At 36.4% G+C, this 21,654-nt stretch overlaps 1 protein-coding gene and 1 pseudogene across 1 annotated transcript in view; both read right to left on the bottom strand.

Moving 5' to 3' along the window:
• Nucleotides 1-21,654, bottom strand: part of LOC145252797 (osmotic avoidance abnormal protein 3-like) — a 2,582,558-nt gene that overhangs the window by 1,043,974 nt on the left and 1,516,930 nt on the right. Inside the window, exon 11 of the mRNA XM_080112744.1 lies at nucleotides 12,217-12,332. Within this exon, the coding sequence (XP_079968870.1) occupies nucleotides 12,217-12,332 (116 nt within the window). The remainder of the gene's footprint in view (nucleotides 1-12,216; nucleotides 12,333-21,654) is intronic.
• LOC145253130 (5S ribosomal RNA) lies at nucleotides 17,650-17,766 on the bottom strand (annotated as a pseudogene).

Raw genomic sequence — 21,654 nt, 5'->3', positions numbered from 1 at the left:
CTAAAAAGTGTGTTTGGTTCTACATTAAGCCTTCACCATCTGTGGATTTTCAAGCAACTTAGTTATTGTGGCTCATGCGTCAAAATCGACAGGTGTGTTCATTATATATATATATATATATATATATATATATATATATTAGTGATGGGACGATTCCAATATTTTTCCCGATACCAAAACAATTACAGATTCTGTGCTAAATTCCCGATTCCGATACGATTACCGATTCCAATTCTTTTACATCTCTAATTATTTAACTATAAGATTGTTATTTTCCCCGCTCTACAAAAAACAATGCATGTTAAATCTGCAGATATTTTTTCTAACCGCCAAAATACACTTGTGGTGAGTGATCTATCGATTTTAGCTTTACTGATATTATAAAATCGATAAATGATTATTACTTCATCATTATTACCAGCAATAGAAGATTTTACTTAAAAAAATATCAAATAAAAAAAGACAGTTAAAAGAATCGTTTTGGCATCGGAAAACATGCGTCAATTTTTTTCGATTCCGATACCGATTCCGATACCTCCAAATCTTCCGATTTTTTCGATTCCCGATTCCGATTAATCGTCAACACATCCATCATATACATATATATCCCCAACACATCCATCATGTAAAAAAATACATATATATATATATATATATACTTATACTTTTATATATATATATATAAGTTCTAGGTTCGATCCTCGGCTTGGGAGAGGTGTTAGTCTAGCGGCACTGATGAGTTGTGAAACAACGAAACAGGTCTGTATGTCGATGACTAAAATATATATATATATATATATATATATATATATATATATATATATATATATATATATGGTGTTTTCTAAATTAAACTCACACATGCAAGGAAAAACAATCATGTTTTGGACTCATGTGCCATAAACACAACGTAGGATTTACTTTTGAACTTTAAAGAGATTCGATAATGTTGCCTATAAAGTACAATAATAAAGACGATTCAAAATGTGCTCATTGCTTTCATCTCGTCATCCATTTAGAATTCGAACCAAATGATGAAGATGGTGTTTTTTTTTCTTTTTGTTCAGTACTAAAATTCATTTAAAGAAGCTGGCGTTATTATCATCGCGTATAGAATAGAACGCTCTAATACGAAAGCTCAAAGAAAGCGTAAAGAGAAAACTTCCACGAAGATTAATGAAGAAGGTAATTTCAATCCTTTGAAGTTGAACGCGATGAACTTGTTCGAAGCTTTGTCGTTTCGAAACACTCTTTGTTTCATGTAGATAGATTAATTTTCTTTTCTTCCGCAGGCCTTTCATGCTTATGTATGCATTCGACGCAACACCAGTTGTTCACACAAAAATTAAAAACAAATAAAATGAAGTAAAAACACCCTCTCACTGATGAACATTATCTGTAAACACGTACTACATCATTTTTTTTAGATGAAGAGTGATAATTTGTATTATTTGGATTCCTGTTTCATTTTGAGTGATATTTGCACAACGGTTCGTCTCATGAAATCTTCGAATCTTTTTCTGCGTACAGATATTGAAAAATCAGTTATAGCCCAGCGAACATAAGTTAGAACGAATACGTTGAGGTCATTACTAAGGATGCTATTATTCTTAATATTCATAAATGACCTCCCTGACAAAATTGTTTGCGAGATGGGTATATATGCTGATTACACCACGCTCTATAACAGACACGACAGGAAAACAAATGAACACATATCTCAAGAAATGGCAGAAACACTAGAGGACGACCTCCAATCTGTAGTGGAATGGAGAGAAAAATGGATGGTCACATTCAATGCTGCCAAGACTAAACCTGTTTTCTTCAATAACTACAAAAAGATTCTCTACCACCAGCAGCAATGGCCAAAGTCTCTTTATCTGAAAGCACATCTTTAAAACTCCTCGGCCTAACGTTCACAGGAAACACGAGTTAGAACAATTACATTGAGAACACTGCCAGGACCGCTGCGAAAAAGGTAGGCTCTCTCTACCGTGCTAGAAAGCTACTAACGCCCGAAAGTATCCTGTACCTCTATAAGCCCACCATTCGCCCATGTATGGAGTATTGTTGTCATATTTGGGCCGGTGCATCTGCTACTAGTCTCTCACTCCTAAACAAGGTTCAAAAGAGAGTCACCAACCTGATAGGTCCTGAACTGTCATCTAAGCTTCAGTCTCTGTCCCATCGACGAAACGTAGCATCCCTCTGCCTGTCCTACAAGTACTTTAACGGTGAATGCTGCAACGAACTGCAAGCACTTGTACCCCTTCGACGTAAATACCCTCGACAAACCCGACAAGCAGCAAAATCCCACCCCTTCACAGTTGAAATCCCTAGATGTGAGAGAGCCTTCTACTCCAGTAGTTTCTTCCTCAGAACCGCTAGACTTTGGAATTCTCTTCCGGGTTCCTGCTTCCCCAACTGTACTGACATGCAGAAGTTTAAGTGTAAGCTGAAACGACATCTTGCTGCCCAACTCCCCACATAGTACCCCTGTAGCTTATGTCCCTGATAGTAGCCCCCTACATCAAAGTGGCAATGTGCCTTGTTTGGGGTGAAAATGTAATAAAAAATTTTTTTTTAAAGTGACGTTTCAGAAAGTCACTTATGCCTGAGAGTATCCTGTATCTCTACAAGGCCACAATTTGCGCATGTAGGGAGTATTATTGCCACATTTGGGCTGGTGCATCTGCTACTAGTATCTCACTCTTCGACAAGGTTCAAAAGAGAGTGGCTAACTTAATAGGTCCCTCATTATTAGCTAGGCTTCAACCTCCTACCCATCGACGAAATGTTGCATTCCTCTGCCTGTTTTACAAGAATTTAAAAAGAAGGTGCTCCGACGAACTACAAGCACTTGTACCCCCTCAACGTAAATACCTCCAACAAACCCTACAAGCAGCAAAATTCTACTCCTTCACAGTAAAGATCCCCCAGATGCCAGAAAGCCTTCTACTCTAATAGTTCCTTCCTTAGGATTGCTAGACTTTGGAATTTTCTCTCGGGTTCCTGTTTCCCTGACTGTACTGACATGCAGAAGTTCAAGTGTAATGTAAAACAGGTATTTGTTGCCCAACTTCCTACATAGTATTCCTGCAAATTATGCCCCAGAAAGTATTGCCCTTACATCAAAGTGGCACTATGCCCTGCTTGGGGTGAAAATGCAAAACCAAGAAAGTAAAAGTCATATGGTGGGAAAAGGGAAACCACTTACGCTTATGGAACCAAGTAAAAATTTTAGACAAAGGAGAGCAAACAGATATTTAGATGATGGTGATCTCATTTCATTTCTTATACAGAAATAAACAAAGTTTTGTGGCGTACGGCATCAAAGAACACTATGTTTGGTACTTCTGCAGTTTAAATTCCGTTTTTCCATTTGTTAAATTCCTTTACATATGCAAAAACTTCTGAACACAACGTTTCGACCTATGCAGCCTCCGACTTTTTTTTTACATATGCATCACCACTTATCAAGGCCAAGACGCCACTCGAGGATAAGGGTTAAAGAGTGTACAGTAGAAATTGGACAATATAGTAATCGTTAGTAATGGAAATTCGGTAAATTTGTTAACTTATATTGAATGGCTCATCAAAAACTTGTTTACGTTAGACTTGAAGATAACCATATTGTAGTCAGCTGGATAGCAAGAAAAACGGAAGACAATTCCATAGGCGTGCAGTTCTAAGAAATAAACTTTGCTCATGGAATCTACGTTTAGGTTTAGGCACAGATAAAGAGTGGGGGAAATTAGTGATGGTATTTTCTGCTAAACGGGTGTTTCTTGTAAAAGTTTGGTGAGGGGGGATCATAGATTGGAACTCAGTTGAGCACTTGCCTTGAAAATAACGATAAAATAGAGACAAACTCGCAACATCTCTTCTGTGGACTACTATTATAGAGCTCATACAAATAGCGCAATTAGAACGAGATGTTGTTGGGTGCCATGGCGGTCAAAAAGTTAAGACTTATCCAACCCGGCGACACCACCCTGACGTATTGTGAACGTGTTTAACTGCAGGTGCATCCGGTCAGAGATCACACACACACACACACACACACACACACACACACACACACACACACACTCCATCCCAATATAAAAAGGCGGGAGCATGTGCTTAGAGTCAGTCTACAGTCTCCAGTTTGAGTTTTAGAGTCCGACAAATGCAATCGTTGGAAAATGAATATTCTTATGGAGGAACGAGAGGTATGGAAAATGAACCAATAGAGAAATTTCCACCCTCCTTCTAAGGGTAGGCAGAGAACAAGTGCACGACATTCGACTATGAAGCAAATAAATCCCAATTGTTCAGAGAAGGAGATTTGCGTTGTTGTTATGAACTTTTGTTTCAGGGTAGCCGACAAGGTCAAGAAATGTGAAGAAGATATGAAAAGGTACGTTCTGCTTTTAGTTTATAACCGCCCCCCAAATGGCTGATGTGTCGTAAATATGAAACATTGATTAAAAATAAGAAGACACCATCTTTCCCCCTGTACGAAACACTATCTTGCCAAACTCAGAAATCATGTATTTCATCCAAAGGGGTAGCATGCTCTCGTTCTGTCAGACATGATCAAATAGAAGTCTTAAGTAATTGTATTCTTTGTTTTCCATGGAATGGCGGGTGAAGTGCGGCGGTAGTAATCATCTCTAAGCAACGCTCTTCTGGAGGTTGAAAGTTCAATCCTCAGTGCAGGCAATACTAAGTATAGAACAGCGAATTATTTAAAACTTCTACTCAGTCATGGCTGACGGAACGAGAGCATGTAATGCAACTTCTGATCTTCTTCAGATGCAGCTTGTTGAACTCGAGAATTTCTCTGTCGAATTCTGGAATCTGCATGGAATTTCGAACGGAATCCTTTATTTAATCCATAAGAGTAATATTTCGTTGGCCATGATCGGGTAGAAGATATATATAATTTGCAATTGTATTTTTAGTATCGCCTTTACTGAAGATTGAACCTGTAACCCCCAGCAGAGTGTTGCTTAAAAGTGAATTTTACTTAGTACTTTATCCCTTACGTCATAATCCCTTGCTGAATTACTTGTTAGAAACACGAGTTCTATTCTGTTGGAGTGGACACCACGTCTTATGCAAGAGTTATTGTAAAGAGAAAACTTTATTTCCGAGTTATTTCATTAACTAGCTGGACGCCCGGTGTTGCCCGGGCGTACAATACGCTTAAACATGATATTTTAATTTATGCAGATTGCATATGTATTATTAGAGAATTAATACGCTATTGATTATTATATATTACGAGGAATAATTTGCCAGTGAACTAATTCACAAAACTAATTAAAATATAATAATGATAATGTCGTTCATCAAATTCCGTCTGTGTTTGTTTACAATATCACGTCAGCTGATATTTGGGCTTGACGATCTTAAAAATAGTCTTTCTTCTCTTATAGATTAAAAATAAGAATTTCTACAGGGAAATATTTTACGTTACATTGGCCAAAGTGACGCTGGTGTAACGTAAAATATTTCCCTGTAAAAATAGTTTTTATCTATAATAGAAGAAAGAATATTTTTAAGGTCGAAGTTTTTCGATTTTCGATACTTATCGGATGAATTTCTGTACAAAACTTATCTAAGAACACTGCCAGGCATATAAATTACCTTTGTGTGAAATTTGCAAAACATAGGCTCAGCAGTTTCGGAACCTATGAGGAAGGAACACACACACACACACACAAAGTGACTTTTATATAAAAGTAGAGATAGAGATTGTAATTTATGTCTCTCCAGCTAAATAAATAAATAAAATGTGGGATCAGTTAGGTTTTAAGGACCCCCCCCCCAAAAAAAAAAAAAAATATATATATATATATATATATATATATATATTAAAAATTGACTTTGTGACAGAAAATGTATTTGTTCTGCTTGTTTAAATGCATCGAAAATCAACCGGTGTAGACCCAAATTTGTCTCTTTTTTTTATTTTCTGGGATCCTTAAAACCTATTTGATCCAAAACATTCCCAAACCAGAAGAACAAAATACACGTTTCTAACAAGTAAGTTTTATCGCTTACGAGTTTGTATCATGGCACCGATCCAAACTGTGTTGAAATATAGGAAAGGGCAACTTTTGAACCCCGAACATAGATGTGTACGTCAGCTAGTCCATTATAATTCCAATTAACGAAAAGAATTAAAAGGAAGAATTAAGTGCAGCAAAATACGATTTTTAAATATTTAAACCAAAACAATCAATTAAATAATATTTTGAAATTCAATCAAAATAACATTTGCGATTTCAATGTTTTTATTTTTTAAAAATACCCAGAAGCTGTTTTAGTAGCTTCACTGATAGCACACAATTTGATCCACTGAAATTTCCAGTTTATCTAAAACAAAAACCAAAAAAAAAAGGAAAGAAGAGAGAAAAAAAGGAAAGAAAAATACTCGTCTAGTTACTGCTACCGTAAATGATTTTCATTTCTCTCTCTCTCTCTCTCTCTCTCTCTCTCTCTCTCTCTCTCTCTCTCTCTCTCTCTCTATCTATCTATCTCTCTATCTATCTATCTCTCTATCTCTATCTCTCTCTGTACTTTGACTTCTATAAGCAGAGTTTCTATCCAAGAATTACACAATACTGTGAAACACAATACTACGAGAGTGCTTCCCATTTGACTACAACACAGTCATTTTTAAGTCAAATATTAAATTCTTATTGATTCATAGGCGATGCAGAAGAATAGGCGACTCCAAATCCGCTGAAAGCGGTGCCCAATAAAAAAATATTTAACATAAAAATGGCTGTGTTGTATTTAATTGAGAAGCACCGCTATAGAACTTCGTTTCACAACAGATGGGTAATTCTTGGTAATTCTTGGAAATTCTTGGAAAGAACCTGTTCGGAGAAGTCCAAGTACAAAAAGGAAGAAAGTGAAACCAAATATTTTGCTTACTAAACCAGACTTGCAGTTTTAGTTAAAGATTTCAGTGCAACTGCAATATAATAGCGAAATTCGAAATTTTTAACATTGCATTTCAAGACAAACCAATGCTATCTACTTTATTGTTATGTCACAGTAATTAATATATCCAAAAACTACGAAAAACGATAAGGTAGAAAAATATCATTAAAGAAAACATTTTTTGACGAAAATTAACGAAAATAAAATATTTGGCTTAAATATACCAGAGAGTACCAAAGGGAGGTAAACAGTGTATAACTATTGCCAATTATTAAATAAATTATGAGTTACTTCCCCTATCATGTCACATGTTCCCAAAGAAATATGGCAAGAACATTTTTTTACGATAAAAATCGAAAACTCGTGTTTTTTTAATGCGGTTATATTTAAGTACATCCGACATGCAATTAAGTAGATATCAATGCTTATAGTTGAAATGACACAAAAAGTCAGTACATACCAACGTTTTTTTTTTAAATCGATTTTTCGTTTTCCAAATTTAGCTATTATTTGGTTAGTTGTTTTTGTTTTACGGCATATCAACCCTTTTCAGGTTATTTAATGGCAAATCCAGTGATTTTGAAGAAAATTTTTTTAATAGAATATATATATTTTTTTCCCCAAGTCTGTTTCTATTTAACCTATAGTTGGGACCCTAACAGGTACTACCACTCCGGGTCAGAATGAATCTGGGAACAATGGCAATTAAGAGGTAGCTCCACACTCCCCAAAGCCCGCAAGCTGGGGCCTCACCATCGGATATTGTTTAAGGTCATACCCAGGATCTTAGCTATTATAGCGCAGTTGCATTAAAATAAGTAATCAAATTGGGTAAATTTGTTTTTAGTATCATAAAAAAATATATTATGAACTATTTATAGCTTTCTTTTTCTTTCTCCTTTTTTTATTATAGAAAAATGGAATGATTTATTTATATTTTTTCTTTTTGTAATATTAAAAAATATTTCCGTCCTCCTTGACCCTCCTCACTTATTTGGTGTGGCACTAGTTTGTGGTGACATGAAAAAAAATGGGAGGGACGGAAGGCAGGGGTCAGGGTGGTTTAACTTATAATTGTACAGTTTAAGTTTTCATGATTCTGTGTGATGTCTGTTTTTGTGTTTTATGTTCAGTTTGTATGTAGCTCATGTGTGTTAGTCTCCGCATTCAAGGATTTTCCTTAATATTTCTGCAGTTTTCGTTATTGTTATCCGTTGTATCTTTTCAGCTATCCCTTTGATTCCAATCTCTCCCATTCTTTTTTCAAAGTTTTTTGGCATTGTTCCTAGTGCTCCTAATATTAGTGGTGTTATCTTGACTTCCAGATCCCTTTGAGCTCTCTGACCGGTTCTGTGTATTTGCTTCACATTTCTGTCTTCTTGATCTTCACTCTGTGGTCTGCTGGAACGGCAAAATCTACAATCTGGCAGAACTTTTCCTTCTTAACAATTATAACATCCGTTCTTCTTGTTTCGATGGGTTTGTCCGTTTGTACATCTATGCCTCGTAGGATCTTGTGTTTTTTCGTTTTCCAGTACTGCTAACAGATTGTGTTTGAACCATTTGTCTGGGTGTTCAAGACGCAGTTGCCTTCATAACTACCAGTGTACTGCCTTCCTACTTGATCGTGTCTATTTTTATATTCTTTTTGGGCTAGTCTGTTGTATTCGATTATTATATGATTTATTGTTTCGTCTCTCTGTCCACAGAGTCTGCATTTGCTGTTTTCTTGTGTCGTGTTTATCTTTGCTCTGATGTGGTTGGTTCTAATCGCGTTATCTTGGAGATTCAGTTTCTCTGTTTACGTTTCTTTTTTGTAGCCATGTCCAAGTGTTTTCGTTAGACTCATCTTTTTTAATCTTTATGAATCGTCAGTGTAACTTTTTCTCTGCCAATTTTTCTTTCCTCGTCTTATTCCTTGTCTCTTCTGTTTCTTCAGTGTCTCTTGCTGTGGTAATTATTTTTTTTGCTTTCTGCATTATGTATTTTGTTAATTCTTTTTTTGTGCCATTTACGCAGCCTTCAATACAAAACAGTCCTCTTCCCCCGTCTTTCCTTTTTCACATATAGTCAGTCAGTATCATCCTTTAGGTGTAGTGCATTGTGCATAGTCATGAGTTTCCTTGTCTTCTGATCGAGATTCCTTAGTTCTTCTTTGATCCAATCTATAAACGGTCTAGAGTATCTTACTAGTGACACTGTCCATGTGCTTATAACTTTAATTAGGTTTCTACTATATAGTTTAGTTTCGAGTTTTCTCGTTCTTCTGGGGTATTCCTCTCCAATTATTATTAGCAACTCACAAGGAGCTTTCACTCAGGGCATCAAATATCTCTCCTTGAAAACAACCTGTGGTGTTCCCTAGAAGATGAGTGACAACAAGTCTCCCCAGATGTCTAGTACTCTCCATCTCTTTTGATAACATTTGCAAATGAATTTGCGTTATCGCAACAGCTGCTTACCAATGATTTCTCACTGGCAGCAGCCATTGGTCTCTCCTGGAATTTGAGTGATAATAAGCCTCCCCAAGGTCCCACTTCTCTTCGCACTTGTCTAGCAGAGGTCTGATCAGTGCTCTCTCCTTGGTCTTTCCATCTTCTTTGACCCTTCTCAACTATTTGGCATCATTCTTTGGTGTGGAGGGGGGGGCGATGATATGCAGCTTCAATATTCTTGGTTTCATGTAACACTTCTTCATGTTTTGCCTCTGCAGCGGTTTGTCCGGCCCGTGCATGTGGCTCATGTGTATTGGTCTCCACATTCAAGGGTTTTCCTTGATGTTTCAGCTGTTTTCATTATTGTTATTTGTTGTATCTTTGCAGCCATTCCTCTGGTTCCAATTTCTCTCATTATTTTTCTAAGTTTTGGAATTGTTCCTAGCACTCCTACTATTATAGGCATTATCTTCATTTTTTTTCATCTTCGATATTTCTTTCAGCTCTCTGGCTAGCTCCTTACTACAATAACAACAATAATAAAATTTTTAAAAATAAAAGTATTTTCAAATTTTCCCCGTTATGGAATTCGTGTGTCTTTTGCCTCTTTGTGCAGAAGAATCACTTAAGGATTTCACTTTTATTTTGATACTAACTACCCTGGGTGCCCGGCGTTACCCGGGTGTTTGGAGGTGTATGTTGAGCAAAAAAATAAATAAATAAATAAAAGTGGTGGCAGGCAGGCTCGAACCCTTACCACGAAGGAGGAAAAGAACTCCAGGACTACTCATCACTCGGGCTATAACAAGGGAATATTCTTTACATTATTTTGACTCTCGAGTATGTATCAGTTAATATCTTCTATGTTTTTAGATAGAGTAATGTGGTTCTCCATTGATTAACTGTACGTAACTGTGTCGGATATATACTAGAGAGTCAAAACAATGATAAAAATATTCTCTTGTCACAGCCCTAGTTATCACCCACCCAGGCATGCACCCGGAAAGCCAATTCCAGCTTCAAACTGTATAGTCTAGATGCTGAATACCATTGTGTCATTAGAAAAAAAACTTTCTTTCCAAAAACACAGCACCATTTGAAAATCAAAAAGGATGCCGATAACTGTTAAAATAAAAGTTCCCGTAATTATGTCCTCCCAGTAGTTTTATATGGTCTTGATTGTATCACATGGACTAAAACACCCGCCCATCGCATTGAAGTGTTTCAAAATCGCGCAATGCATTTCATTCCGGGACATCGTCTGATCAAGAAAAAAAAATATTCACCCTCCGTCAAACTACTTCTCTACCCCCTCTACTTGATAAACTCCAAAAGTAAAACACTTAAACTTTTCAGCCATGTCAAACGATCAACTACTGGCCTGTTAAAGTTATGCTTGGAGGATATGTTAGAAAGCAAAAAAGGTGGAGGAAAGCAAAGGAGGAGGTGGAGAGAAAATGTTTTTGATTGGACATGTTTCAACAGTTGGACGCCCATCAACCAACTTGCCCTGGATCGGAAGGAGTGACAAAATATAAGTCACGTGGGTTCGCAATAATGACAACTACACTATTCACTATGACTACATAACCCCTACTGCTACATATCTAGAAAACGCAGCTGTTAAACCAGATATAGTGATTTGGGACAGAGCAAAGAAAAAAAGCAACCGTAATAGAGGTCAGTGTACCCAATGATACAGGGCTTAACAGAGCTGAGAGGGAAAAGATAACAAAGTATCAAGGACTTATGTATGATATGAAACGAAATTGGAAATTAAAAGACGTTTCAATTATACCAGTCATCATAGGAGCAACTGGGCTTATGAAAAAGAACTTTAAAAAGTACATAGCAAGCATACCCGGTGAACCAAGTGCAAGTGAAATACAAACGATTGCACTGAAAGGGACGGCTAGAATCCTGAAAAGATCTCTTGGTTGGACTCACTAAAATAGGGTTAAATGTCAGACATCTGGTTGGATGTCCCATCCCCTAGAAGAAAAAGTTTAAGAAAAATGAAAAAAAAAAAGAGAAAAATACCAAGCGGAAGATGCGACTCATAATGCCATCATTATCATCATCATCAATAGCAATAATAATAATAAATTCAAGTGAAGACCAATGGTTGCCGCCAACAAGAAATCAACAGTAAACGGCTGTTGCGATAAAGCAAATTCATTTGCAAAGGTTATTGAAGAGGTGGCGAGTACTGGAGAGACGTGTTGTCGCCCAGACTCCAGAGAATGCCACAAGTTGTTCTCAAAGAAATCCTTGATGATGGCCTGTGTGACTACACCTTGTGAGTAAAGAAAAATAATAATCTAATTTATAAAACTCACTATGTCTGTCTGTCTGTCAGCCTGTTTCCATATTTTCAAACTCTATCTCTTCTGAAACAAAGAGTCGCAGAGCTGCGCTAGGGACCTCAAATGATTGGATTTTATAGACTGCTCTTTTATTGGTTATTAGCCGGTTAAAATAGTTTTTAAGGGGTCAAAATTGAAAAAAAATCGTTATACATTTTATACATTCATCTTAGTTTACTTTTAATCAGTTCATATGCGTGTCACATTGGTACAGTGGTAACGTCACCAGCTCTGAATGCTACAGTTTTGCTTTCGGTTTCGATTCTAGCTGATGGCACCCAAATATTTTTTTTTCACATTTAAAATCACGACTCTATAATAATATATATGAAATCTAGACAAATTAAAATATCATATTTAAACGTATTTTACGACCGGGGAAAGCCGAATGCCCCCCTCCCCCCAGCTAGTGATAATAATAATAATTACAACAATAATAATAGATGGGTAGAAAATGTCTGCAAAATATTCACCTGCAAGTTTTGCTTTCCTTTCTTCAGCAAATTTGATTTTCTTTTTCCTTCTTTCTTTCACTTCATGGTTATTGGCTGCTTCACCGCCAACCATTTGCTTCTGGAGCTCTTGGAGTCTGAAAGCATTAAAAAGAACAAAGAATCTCGTTTAGAAATGGTCAATAATCCAGCACCAGCTCTTATTTCCTTGCTTCTCCATCGAGAACAAAGTCAGGTGCAAGGTCAATTTTTACTGTGGAGAAAATGTAGCAGCGATCATATAGGTCAACAAAATAAATTCATGAGGGCTTCTATTTAAAATGTCTCCCCCCAGGACAGAGTTAGACACCAGGGTCGTTTTTTAACGTAGAGAAAAGGAACAAAACTTAAAGAAGAGAACTGAAGAACAGATACTACACTTTGATCTTGGTCCAAAGAGCATCTTGTTATTTTTGTGTAGTAACAAGATTTCTCTTACGCAAATGAGCATTGTTTTGCATGCGAAAATTCTTGCTGTGATAAAAAAGTAGAATATTTCCTTCCGTGAGAAACAGTAAAATTGACCACAGAATACCCTCAGCTGTTCACAATTCCCCATTCACCACCCCGCATATTCGCAGGTTGGACTTTTAATCCTATCACATCGTATGACGTCATAACTAGGGCTATGACAACAGCATATTCTTTTCATTGTTTTGACTCTCGAGTGTGTATCCGTTAATATCTTATATGCTTTTATATAGAGTGATGTGGTTCTCGATTGATTAACTGCGTCTAACTGTGTCGGATATATACTCGAGAGTCAAAACAATGAAAAGAATATTCTGTTGTCATAGCCCTAGTTATAACTAACTATCATAAATTGCTGTTTCAGTTAATGCTTAACCCAGCAAATTCTAGCTCTGCTGCAATTATAATTTGCTAACTTCTTTTTGTCCTCTGATGAGAAGAATAGCAGGAATAGCATTCTTTTAAACTCCGCAGAATAAGGACTTCAGAAATTGTTTTTAGAGTATTCTGTTGAGCAATGAATTTAATTGTAAATTTTAATTTACAGTTTTAATTTCTTTTCTCCTATAACAAGCTCTACTCTCTATTGTGTTTGTATTGAGCTTTTTTATTTGGTGGGGATTAATATGGAAATATTAATATTTAGATTATATTTACGTTTACTCTTGTATCAGGTAAACAGTTCATTCCCATTACCTTGATTGTTTTTCTTATGTGTGTGTATATATATATATATATATATATATATATATATATATATATATTCAAACAAGTATTGTTAAATAGCACGAATTGGTCTTGCTTAATAAGCTCTCTTTGCAGTTTTTCAATTTTTCTAATTGTCTTTCTTGTTTTCTGCCGAATCTGTGTTTTTTTGTTGTTTCTTTTTTTTTACACGTGAGACACTTCACTAGTTCAAGAAACTTAAATATAACTTTAACTGAAGCATATAAAAGTACTAGGATTTTAAACGAACAATAGTTAAAACTGTCCGATGAGGACTGTTGAAAACTCAGTCGAAAGTACTTTCAAAGAAAAAAAAATGGACCAAGACGACTAAGGAACTTGCTTACAACTGAGAAAAAAGTTAGAAAAATTGAAAAACTACAAGGAAAGCTTATTAAACAAGAACATTCCGTGCTATTTAACAATTCCTGTCTGAATGAAAACATGCTGCTTAAACACATAATATGTGTGTGTGTGTGTGTGTGTGTGTGTGTGTGTGTGTGTGTGTGTGTGTGTGTGAGTATATATCAGTGTAGAAGAAAGAGCAAGAATTTAAAAGAAGAAAAATACATATAAACATCGAGTAAATATTTGGCATCGTAAAGTATATATGAATAGCTTTATTTATTCGCTACTGGGGATAATTACGAAGACAATGGCGCTTTCTTTTCTGCGACGTAGATTCTTAAAAAGAAATCGTGTTTCAAGACATAAGTATGCCAACCGAGGATAATTAATAAGTAAAACGTGAACTTTTGCAAACGCAAGATAACAATTATTGGCAAAGAAATTCTTTGGAATTCCTTTTTAAAGGATTTTCAAGTCTTGTAAATGCCGGTTTATTGCGTTACAATTATCAAATAAAAGCAATCGTACATTCGAAATGGGTTTTTGTTTGTTTTTAATGTATTTGTTTTCGCCGTTGCTGGCAATTGTTTCTCGTCATTGTTGTCCGATCTATGTAATCTGTCAGCAATCATCATATAAACTCTCTTTATCTTTAATTTAAATTAAATGTTACTCGTGTGTTTAACTGCCGTAAATCTCAATTGATAAATTGGTTATAGATGCATAGCTGGAAGCGTAAGTCAGGGAAATTTGAAAGATATACACATCAATGTCTTCTTTTATTAAATAGCACTCGTGAAATGTTCTAAAACGTACATGCATATTACGCACACACACACACACACACACTACACACCACACACACGACACATACTACATAAACACACTACACACACTACATACACACACACGTACACACTACATACATAGACTACACACACTACACAAACTACATACAAGCGCATACTACACACACACACCATACCACACCACACCACACCACACATGCGTATATAAAGAGAACCTGAATACGTACTAGACGTTATCTTCGAATTTCTAAGGTCTCACTGTACAGGAGATTGTCAGAACAACCTGGCATGACGATACTTTTTCCTATAGAAGTAAACCCTGACTGAATATTCAAAATCCCATAGTGTTCACAGTCCAAATAAGATCTTCTCAGTATGGCTAACCACTGTATTCGTGCCGCAATGGAGAAGTTTCTTTTGGGGGGGAGCTGGGGGCTTCTGCATTAATCAACCTTGTGCCAGGTTTGTTCTATACACATGGGGAGATGCGTAGGTACAGGCAAAGGCAGATATTTCAAAGTGTCAGCGCATATCAGCTTGGCTCAGAGTGACAGATGACCTGTGCGACCTGAGATTGTTTATGTAATCAGATTGACAGCTGTTTATGAAAACTCAACCAAGTCACCAAGCCTGTTATGTATGCATCTCGCCCCCTCTCTCCCTTTCTCTTTCTTTCAATGAAAAATGAGAGCAGAATTGAATTTCAATTGTATTGCTATGTAATGGTTGACCATATCACCATACAGGAATAAAGGAGTATGTTGTATAATGGTGTACCAACATCATACAGCAGTATGTGTACTTGTGACGAAGAGTTCATCCTGACGTGTGTACTTGTCACTAAATGTCTATAGTGGTTCTTCACTATCTGCATCCTAAGGTATGTTGTTGCAGTCTATTTATGTACCAATGCTATAATTGTCTAAATGTTCATATATATATATGTGTGTGTGTGTGTGTGTGTGTGTGTGTGTGTGTGTGTGTGTGTGTGTCATACATGTATTTTCAACATTACCTTATTTTCATGCGTCGTTCCTGGTCTTGGTCCACCTAGAATTCATCTCGTTCGTGGAGGGGAGGCTTTAATCAGTTTGAACGAATATGTATTCACTCCAAAAACGCTAATTGTATTTTATATAGTTTTTATTCACTTTCCAGGTGTCATTTACAGAAGAATGGAAAGTGAATATCTTTACTTGAGTGGTTAATTCTAAGTTTACATTCTGAGACACGTCAGCTCCCTCCCCAGTGAAGTGGGGGACGACTTGTTAAACCATCCGCTCTGCTCAACGTCCAAATTCCAACTCCAATGTGATCTCCAGCTAACTTGATCACGTGGTAACGTATACGTTGTTCCGTCAACTGATCAGATGCTTCCGGTAAACTTGTCTATGATATGATTTTATTATATTTTGACAGTTTTTATCAACATTTTTCATATTCATGTCTTGTTTATCTCTCAAGTTAGATAGATAGATAGATAAATCGAGATGGAAGGATATAGAAATAGATAGATGACTAGATCGATAGATATATCGATAATACACATAGATAAATAGATAGATCGACAGACTGATAAATAACTTACAAATACTTTCTTGTGTTCGACCTACTGCATAACAGTATTGTTAAAAACAGTTGAAGTGAGGATTCAATGCATGATGGACGCATAGTAGTTGTGCGCCAGCCGTTAGTAACATGCGTTGAGTCAGTTAATATGCTCCGTCAGTGTTAAATGTAAAATAAATAATTGTATATTTTTATTCAAAAAAATGTCTTTGCTCACTGTTTTGTACAAAGGTTAATTTTCAGCAACAGAGAAAGGGTCCCTGTCATTTAATACCGCCAACGGATGTTGCCGTAACAATGCAAACCTGCTAGCAGATTATAGCCAGTTCCATACCGACCTCCTAGAAGTAAGGGATGTGAATATCATTTGATCGTGTCTAACACCTAGGGAGTTGGTTGCCTTGCCAGGACAGAACATCCATTCTCAAAACGTTCAGAAGACGCGGAGAAACTAAGAAACTGTCCTCGACAAATGATCAGATCTCTCTCTCACACACACACACACACACACACACACACACACACACACACACACACACACACACACACATGCACGCACGCATACACGTATATGGAAAGAACTTGAATGCCTACTGGAGAGAACTTGAATGCATGCTAGATACAATCCTCGAGTGTCTAACGTCTCTCTGTACAGGTATTTGTCAGGACAACCTGGGATGAAGATAAAGTCCCCTAAAAGTAAACTCTGACTAAATAATAAAAATCACATAGTATTCGCTGCCCAAATAAGATCTCAGTATGGCTAACCTACATTTGTTTTTATAAGGAATGGTGCACCCTCTCTAAATGACGTTACGTCAGGTAATAGCACTAAGCTGGATACTCCACCAGACTAGATGAATTCTTGTCCTGGAATCCAGTGAAACCAATAGACCACAAGAAAGGTAAACAGGCTCCTTCAGTCTTTGACAGACTATGGATACTCACGAAAGGGTGCCTGCACGTGAAATTTTTGCGGCAGGAGGTGCGCAATCTCCAACCACACCTCTCCTGAGTCGACGTTGTTAAATACCAGTGACAAGTGAAGTGTACAAGACGACTGGAAACAAATGCTGAGATAAGCAGAGAACACATACAGCACCTAGAATTCCCAAATGGTCACCCATCTGGTACTAACCAGGTTCAACATTGCTTAACTTTGGTGTGCCAACGATAATATGCCATATATAGATACATAAAATAATATATATATATATATATATATATATATATATATATATATATATATATATATATATATATATATATGATTCTTGGTTTCAGTTCGTATAAAAAAATCCAGTAGAGTCCTCGATCACCTCCCAATTATAAATTCAAATATTTCAGATTTGCATTAAATTTGATCTATAGTCATTTAAACGCCAATTAAACTAGATACACTGAATTTCAATTTCTTCTTAAGATCCCTTGAATACAAGTTGCAAATGGAGGTTCAGGACGACTGGAAACAAATGCTGAGATAAGCAGAGAGCACATACAGCGCCTAGAATTCCCAAATGGTCACCCATCTGGTACTAAACAGGCTCAACGTTGCTTAGCTTCGGTGATCTGATGAGAACCGGTGTGTCAATGCGGTTATGCTGTATGTATAAATGAAATTATCTGTGTGTCTGTGTGTGTAACTTTCCTTACTAAACTACGCTGTTCAATTTCAGTCTACGAACTCAAGATTTGGCATAAGGGGAATTGAGATGTGGGAAAATCTTTTTGATCGGTTTTCGGCCAGAAATTTGGTTGTCAAGGGGTCAAATTTCAACAATTTGACCTTTGAGAACTCTACCAAACTCTTCCGCCAATTTTGTGTCTAAACACTTGAAATTTTAGATGTAGATTACTTGGACATGGATCAAACTTTTTAATTCGATTTGAGCCAAAAACAATAAATGTTAAGGGGTCAAAATTGAGGTCAAAGTTTAAACAAATTTGCGGTCTCTACAAAATTACTAGGCCAATTTTTAGTTTAAACATTTGAAATTTTACGTAATGTGTATTCAGACATAGGGAAAACTTTATAATTGGTTTTTGGCCGAAAATTTGACATCAAAGGTCAAAGTTCAAAAGATTTAACCTTTGCAGTCTCTAGCAAACTATTCAGCCAATTTTATGTGTAAACATTTGGAAATTTACATAAAGGGTATTCAGACATGCAGCAAGCTTTTTAATCAGTTTTTGGGCGAAAATGTGGCTGCCAAGCGGTCAAAGTGTAAAGAGTTGACCTTTGCAGACGCTACCAAAATCCTCCGCCAATTTTGGGTCTAAAGACTTGAAATTTTAGATGTAGGTTACCTAGACATGAGTCAAACTTTTTAATATACATATATATATACATACGCTCATAATATTTTGAACAGTACATAGGGCCCAAGCAAAGCCGGGCTGAACTGCTAGAGTATATATATATATATATATATATATATATATATATATATATATATATATATCACAGAAAAGACGTTGCGAGCGTGTCTCTGTTTTATCGTTATTTTCATGGCAAGTCCTGGTCTAAACGTAGATGCCATGAACAAAGCTTCTTTCTAAGAACTGCACACCTGTGGAACTCTCTTTCATTCATCTGCTTTCCAGCTGACTACAATATGATTGTCTTCAAGTCCAATGTAAACAAGTTCTTGATGAGCCGTTCCCCTTAAGTAATCCAATTTATCAAATTTACACTTCTAACGATTATTATGATATTGTCCTTTTGACCACTGTATACTCTTTAACCCTTATCCTCGAGTGGCCTCTGGGCCTTGATAAGTGATATATGGAATACAAATGCAAACGTTAACCAGTGCAGACATTATTTTTTTTTTTTATATATAAATGAATATATTTATTTATTAAAACATATTAACTATTTCAAATGTATTAAAATAAATATATTTATTTATTAAAATGTCTGCACTTGTTTTGGTCTTAAAACCGTTAAAGTTTGAATTTGTTTTCCATATATCAACAATGCTTAAAAAACAGTGAATCCCCAGATTATATAACATACGTGTTGACCGACACTCACACTGGAACGAACATTCAAGACTTCAACAACATCTGGAGACGTCCCAAGGATTATCACCACCGCCATGTTTGTTTAAAATCGGCATTTGTCGAGGTTATTTGCGGGCACTGCTACCGTGAGTCGATGGGTAGAACTGCCGACTGTCAATGCGATGGGTCTAGGTTCAATCTTTGGCTTGGGAGAGGTACTAGTCTAGCAGCAATGATGAGTTGTGATACAACGAACAGTACTGCATGCCGATGACTTCAAATAAATTTTAAGCCCACCCCCTCTTTGGGTAGAGAACTGTCGTAAATAATCTCACGTGCTACTTAATTACCTGAAAGATGCGTGGCTTTGTTTTTTTGTAAACAAGCAGTTTGAGCACTATAAAAGTGGTGGACGAATGTTTGTTTAAAATAGACATTTGTCAGGGTTATTTGCTGGCACCGCTCCCGTGGATCGGTGGTAGCACTGCCGATGGTCAACGCGATAGTTCTAGATTCGAGGTTCAATCCTCGTCTTGAGAGAGGTGCTAGTCTAGCGGCACTGATAAGTTGTGATACAACGAAACAGCACTGTATGTCGAGGACTATAAATATATATATAATGATGAGCAAAAAATAAAAAGAATGATAATATGGCGACAATTCGGTAAATGCCCTGAGAGGTCACATCTTTTTGCAGTGTTTCTGTTTCTCTAGCTTTTTTTTCTCCTTTCCTTTTCTCTTTCTATCCACCTCCTCGTATGTCTGTCTATCACTGACGGCCCTTTCCTCCTTCCTCCCGTCAACTTGAATTCCTCGTCCCCTTCCCCCTCCCCATCCCTTATTATATCGCCATACTTTTTAAGTTCGTTTCCAAACGTACTCCCCCTTTTTTCCTTCTCCTTTTCTTCCTTTATTTCTTACAGGTTTTTCTAATAAATGCAAACTTTGTTTGCGGATTTCTCCAGTGTGTAAATCAGATGCGAACCTGAATATCCAGTTCGTTTCAGAAGGACCGTTCTTGGGTTGAAATAAATATTGTGTTGTGTTCTTTCTTTTCGCTATTATACATGTTCTACCTCGCATTGAGTTCTTACACTAAGTTCCGCTACAGAATTTGCTTCATCCTTTTCGACCAACACACACACACACTCCCCCTCTCTCTCATATATATATATATATATATATATATATATATATATATATATATATATATATATATATATATATATATATATATATATATATGTCTTGAAAGAAAAGGAAAGAAAACCCGTGGCCTTTTTAGCAAATTCGTTTCGTCCCAATTTTCGGGGACTTCAGGAGAATAAGGAAGATTGAGGAAAATAAAATATACCAAAGATGAGAAGAGAACACTGTGAAAAGTGAGATATTTATATATTTTACGTCCATATATGAGCAGCGATTGAAATTGTAAGTGGGGAAGGCATATGTACAACGTAAGTGGGGAAACGTAAGTAAAAAATTACAAATTGTTAACATAGGTGGGAAAATGTGTTTAAGACGAAACTGATCAGGTTCCAAATCTATGTATAAAATAAAGATAAAACAAATGAGAGGAGGAACCCATGAAAAGTGAGACATTTACATATTTCATGTACATATGGGGAAAGCGATAAAAAATGAAAGTGAGGAAACCTAAGTAAAAAAAAATTAAAATTATTAACATATGTGGGGAAATGTGTTTAAGACGAAACTAATCAAATTTTAGATATATATATCAATGGGGGAGTGATTAAAAACATATGCGAACGAAACTAATCAGGTTTCGAATTGTGCTCCTTGATTATTAAATTAATTATGATGGGTGCTAGATTGCAGAACCTATTTCTTTGCTTTATTGCATTGGAATTTATATATATATATATATATATATATATATATATATATATATATATATATATATATTACACGGTGGTCACCACTTATCAAGGCCCGAAAGCCACTCAGGGATAAGGGTTATTGCAAGTACAGTACGTTTGTGTGGAGATTTAATGAAGTGTTTACTTAAGAGGGCGGTTCATTAGGAATTTGTTAACGTTGGACTTGAAGACATCCAAGTTTTAGTCAGGTGGGAAGCAGGCAGACGGAACAGAGTTCCACAGGCGTGCAGTTCTAAGAAAGAAGCTTTGTTCATGGAATCCACGTTTTAATTTAGGCACAGATAAAGAGTGGGGGAAATTTTTCACAGTGGATTCAGCTAGACGGGTGTTTTTTGTGAAAGATTGGCGAGGGGGGGGACCAAAGATTGGAGTTCAGACGAGAACCTGCCATGGAAGTAACGATAAAACAAGGATAGGCTCGCAACGTCTCTTCTGTGGGAGAGAGGTTGCAGGGTAGAGAAAAGGGCATCACCCACTAAGCCACGAAGTCTATTTTGTACTCTGTCAAGGCTGGATAGACTGTTTTTAGCAGCTCCTGCCCAGATATGGCAGCAGTATTCCATCCTTGGACGTACTTGGCTTTTATATAG

Source organism: Euprymna scolopes, chromosome 29 (assembly GCF_053919585.1).
Source record: "Euprymna scolopes isolate OS-2025 chromosome 29, ASM5391958v1, whole genome shotgun sequence".
NCBI lineage: Eukaryota > Metazoa > Mollusca > Cephalopoda > Sepiida > Sepiolidae > Euprymna > Euprymna scolopes.
This window is presented reverse-complemented; position numbering and strand designations above follow the sequence as displayed.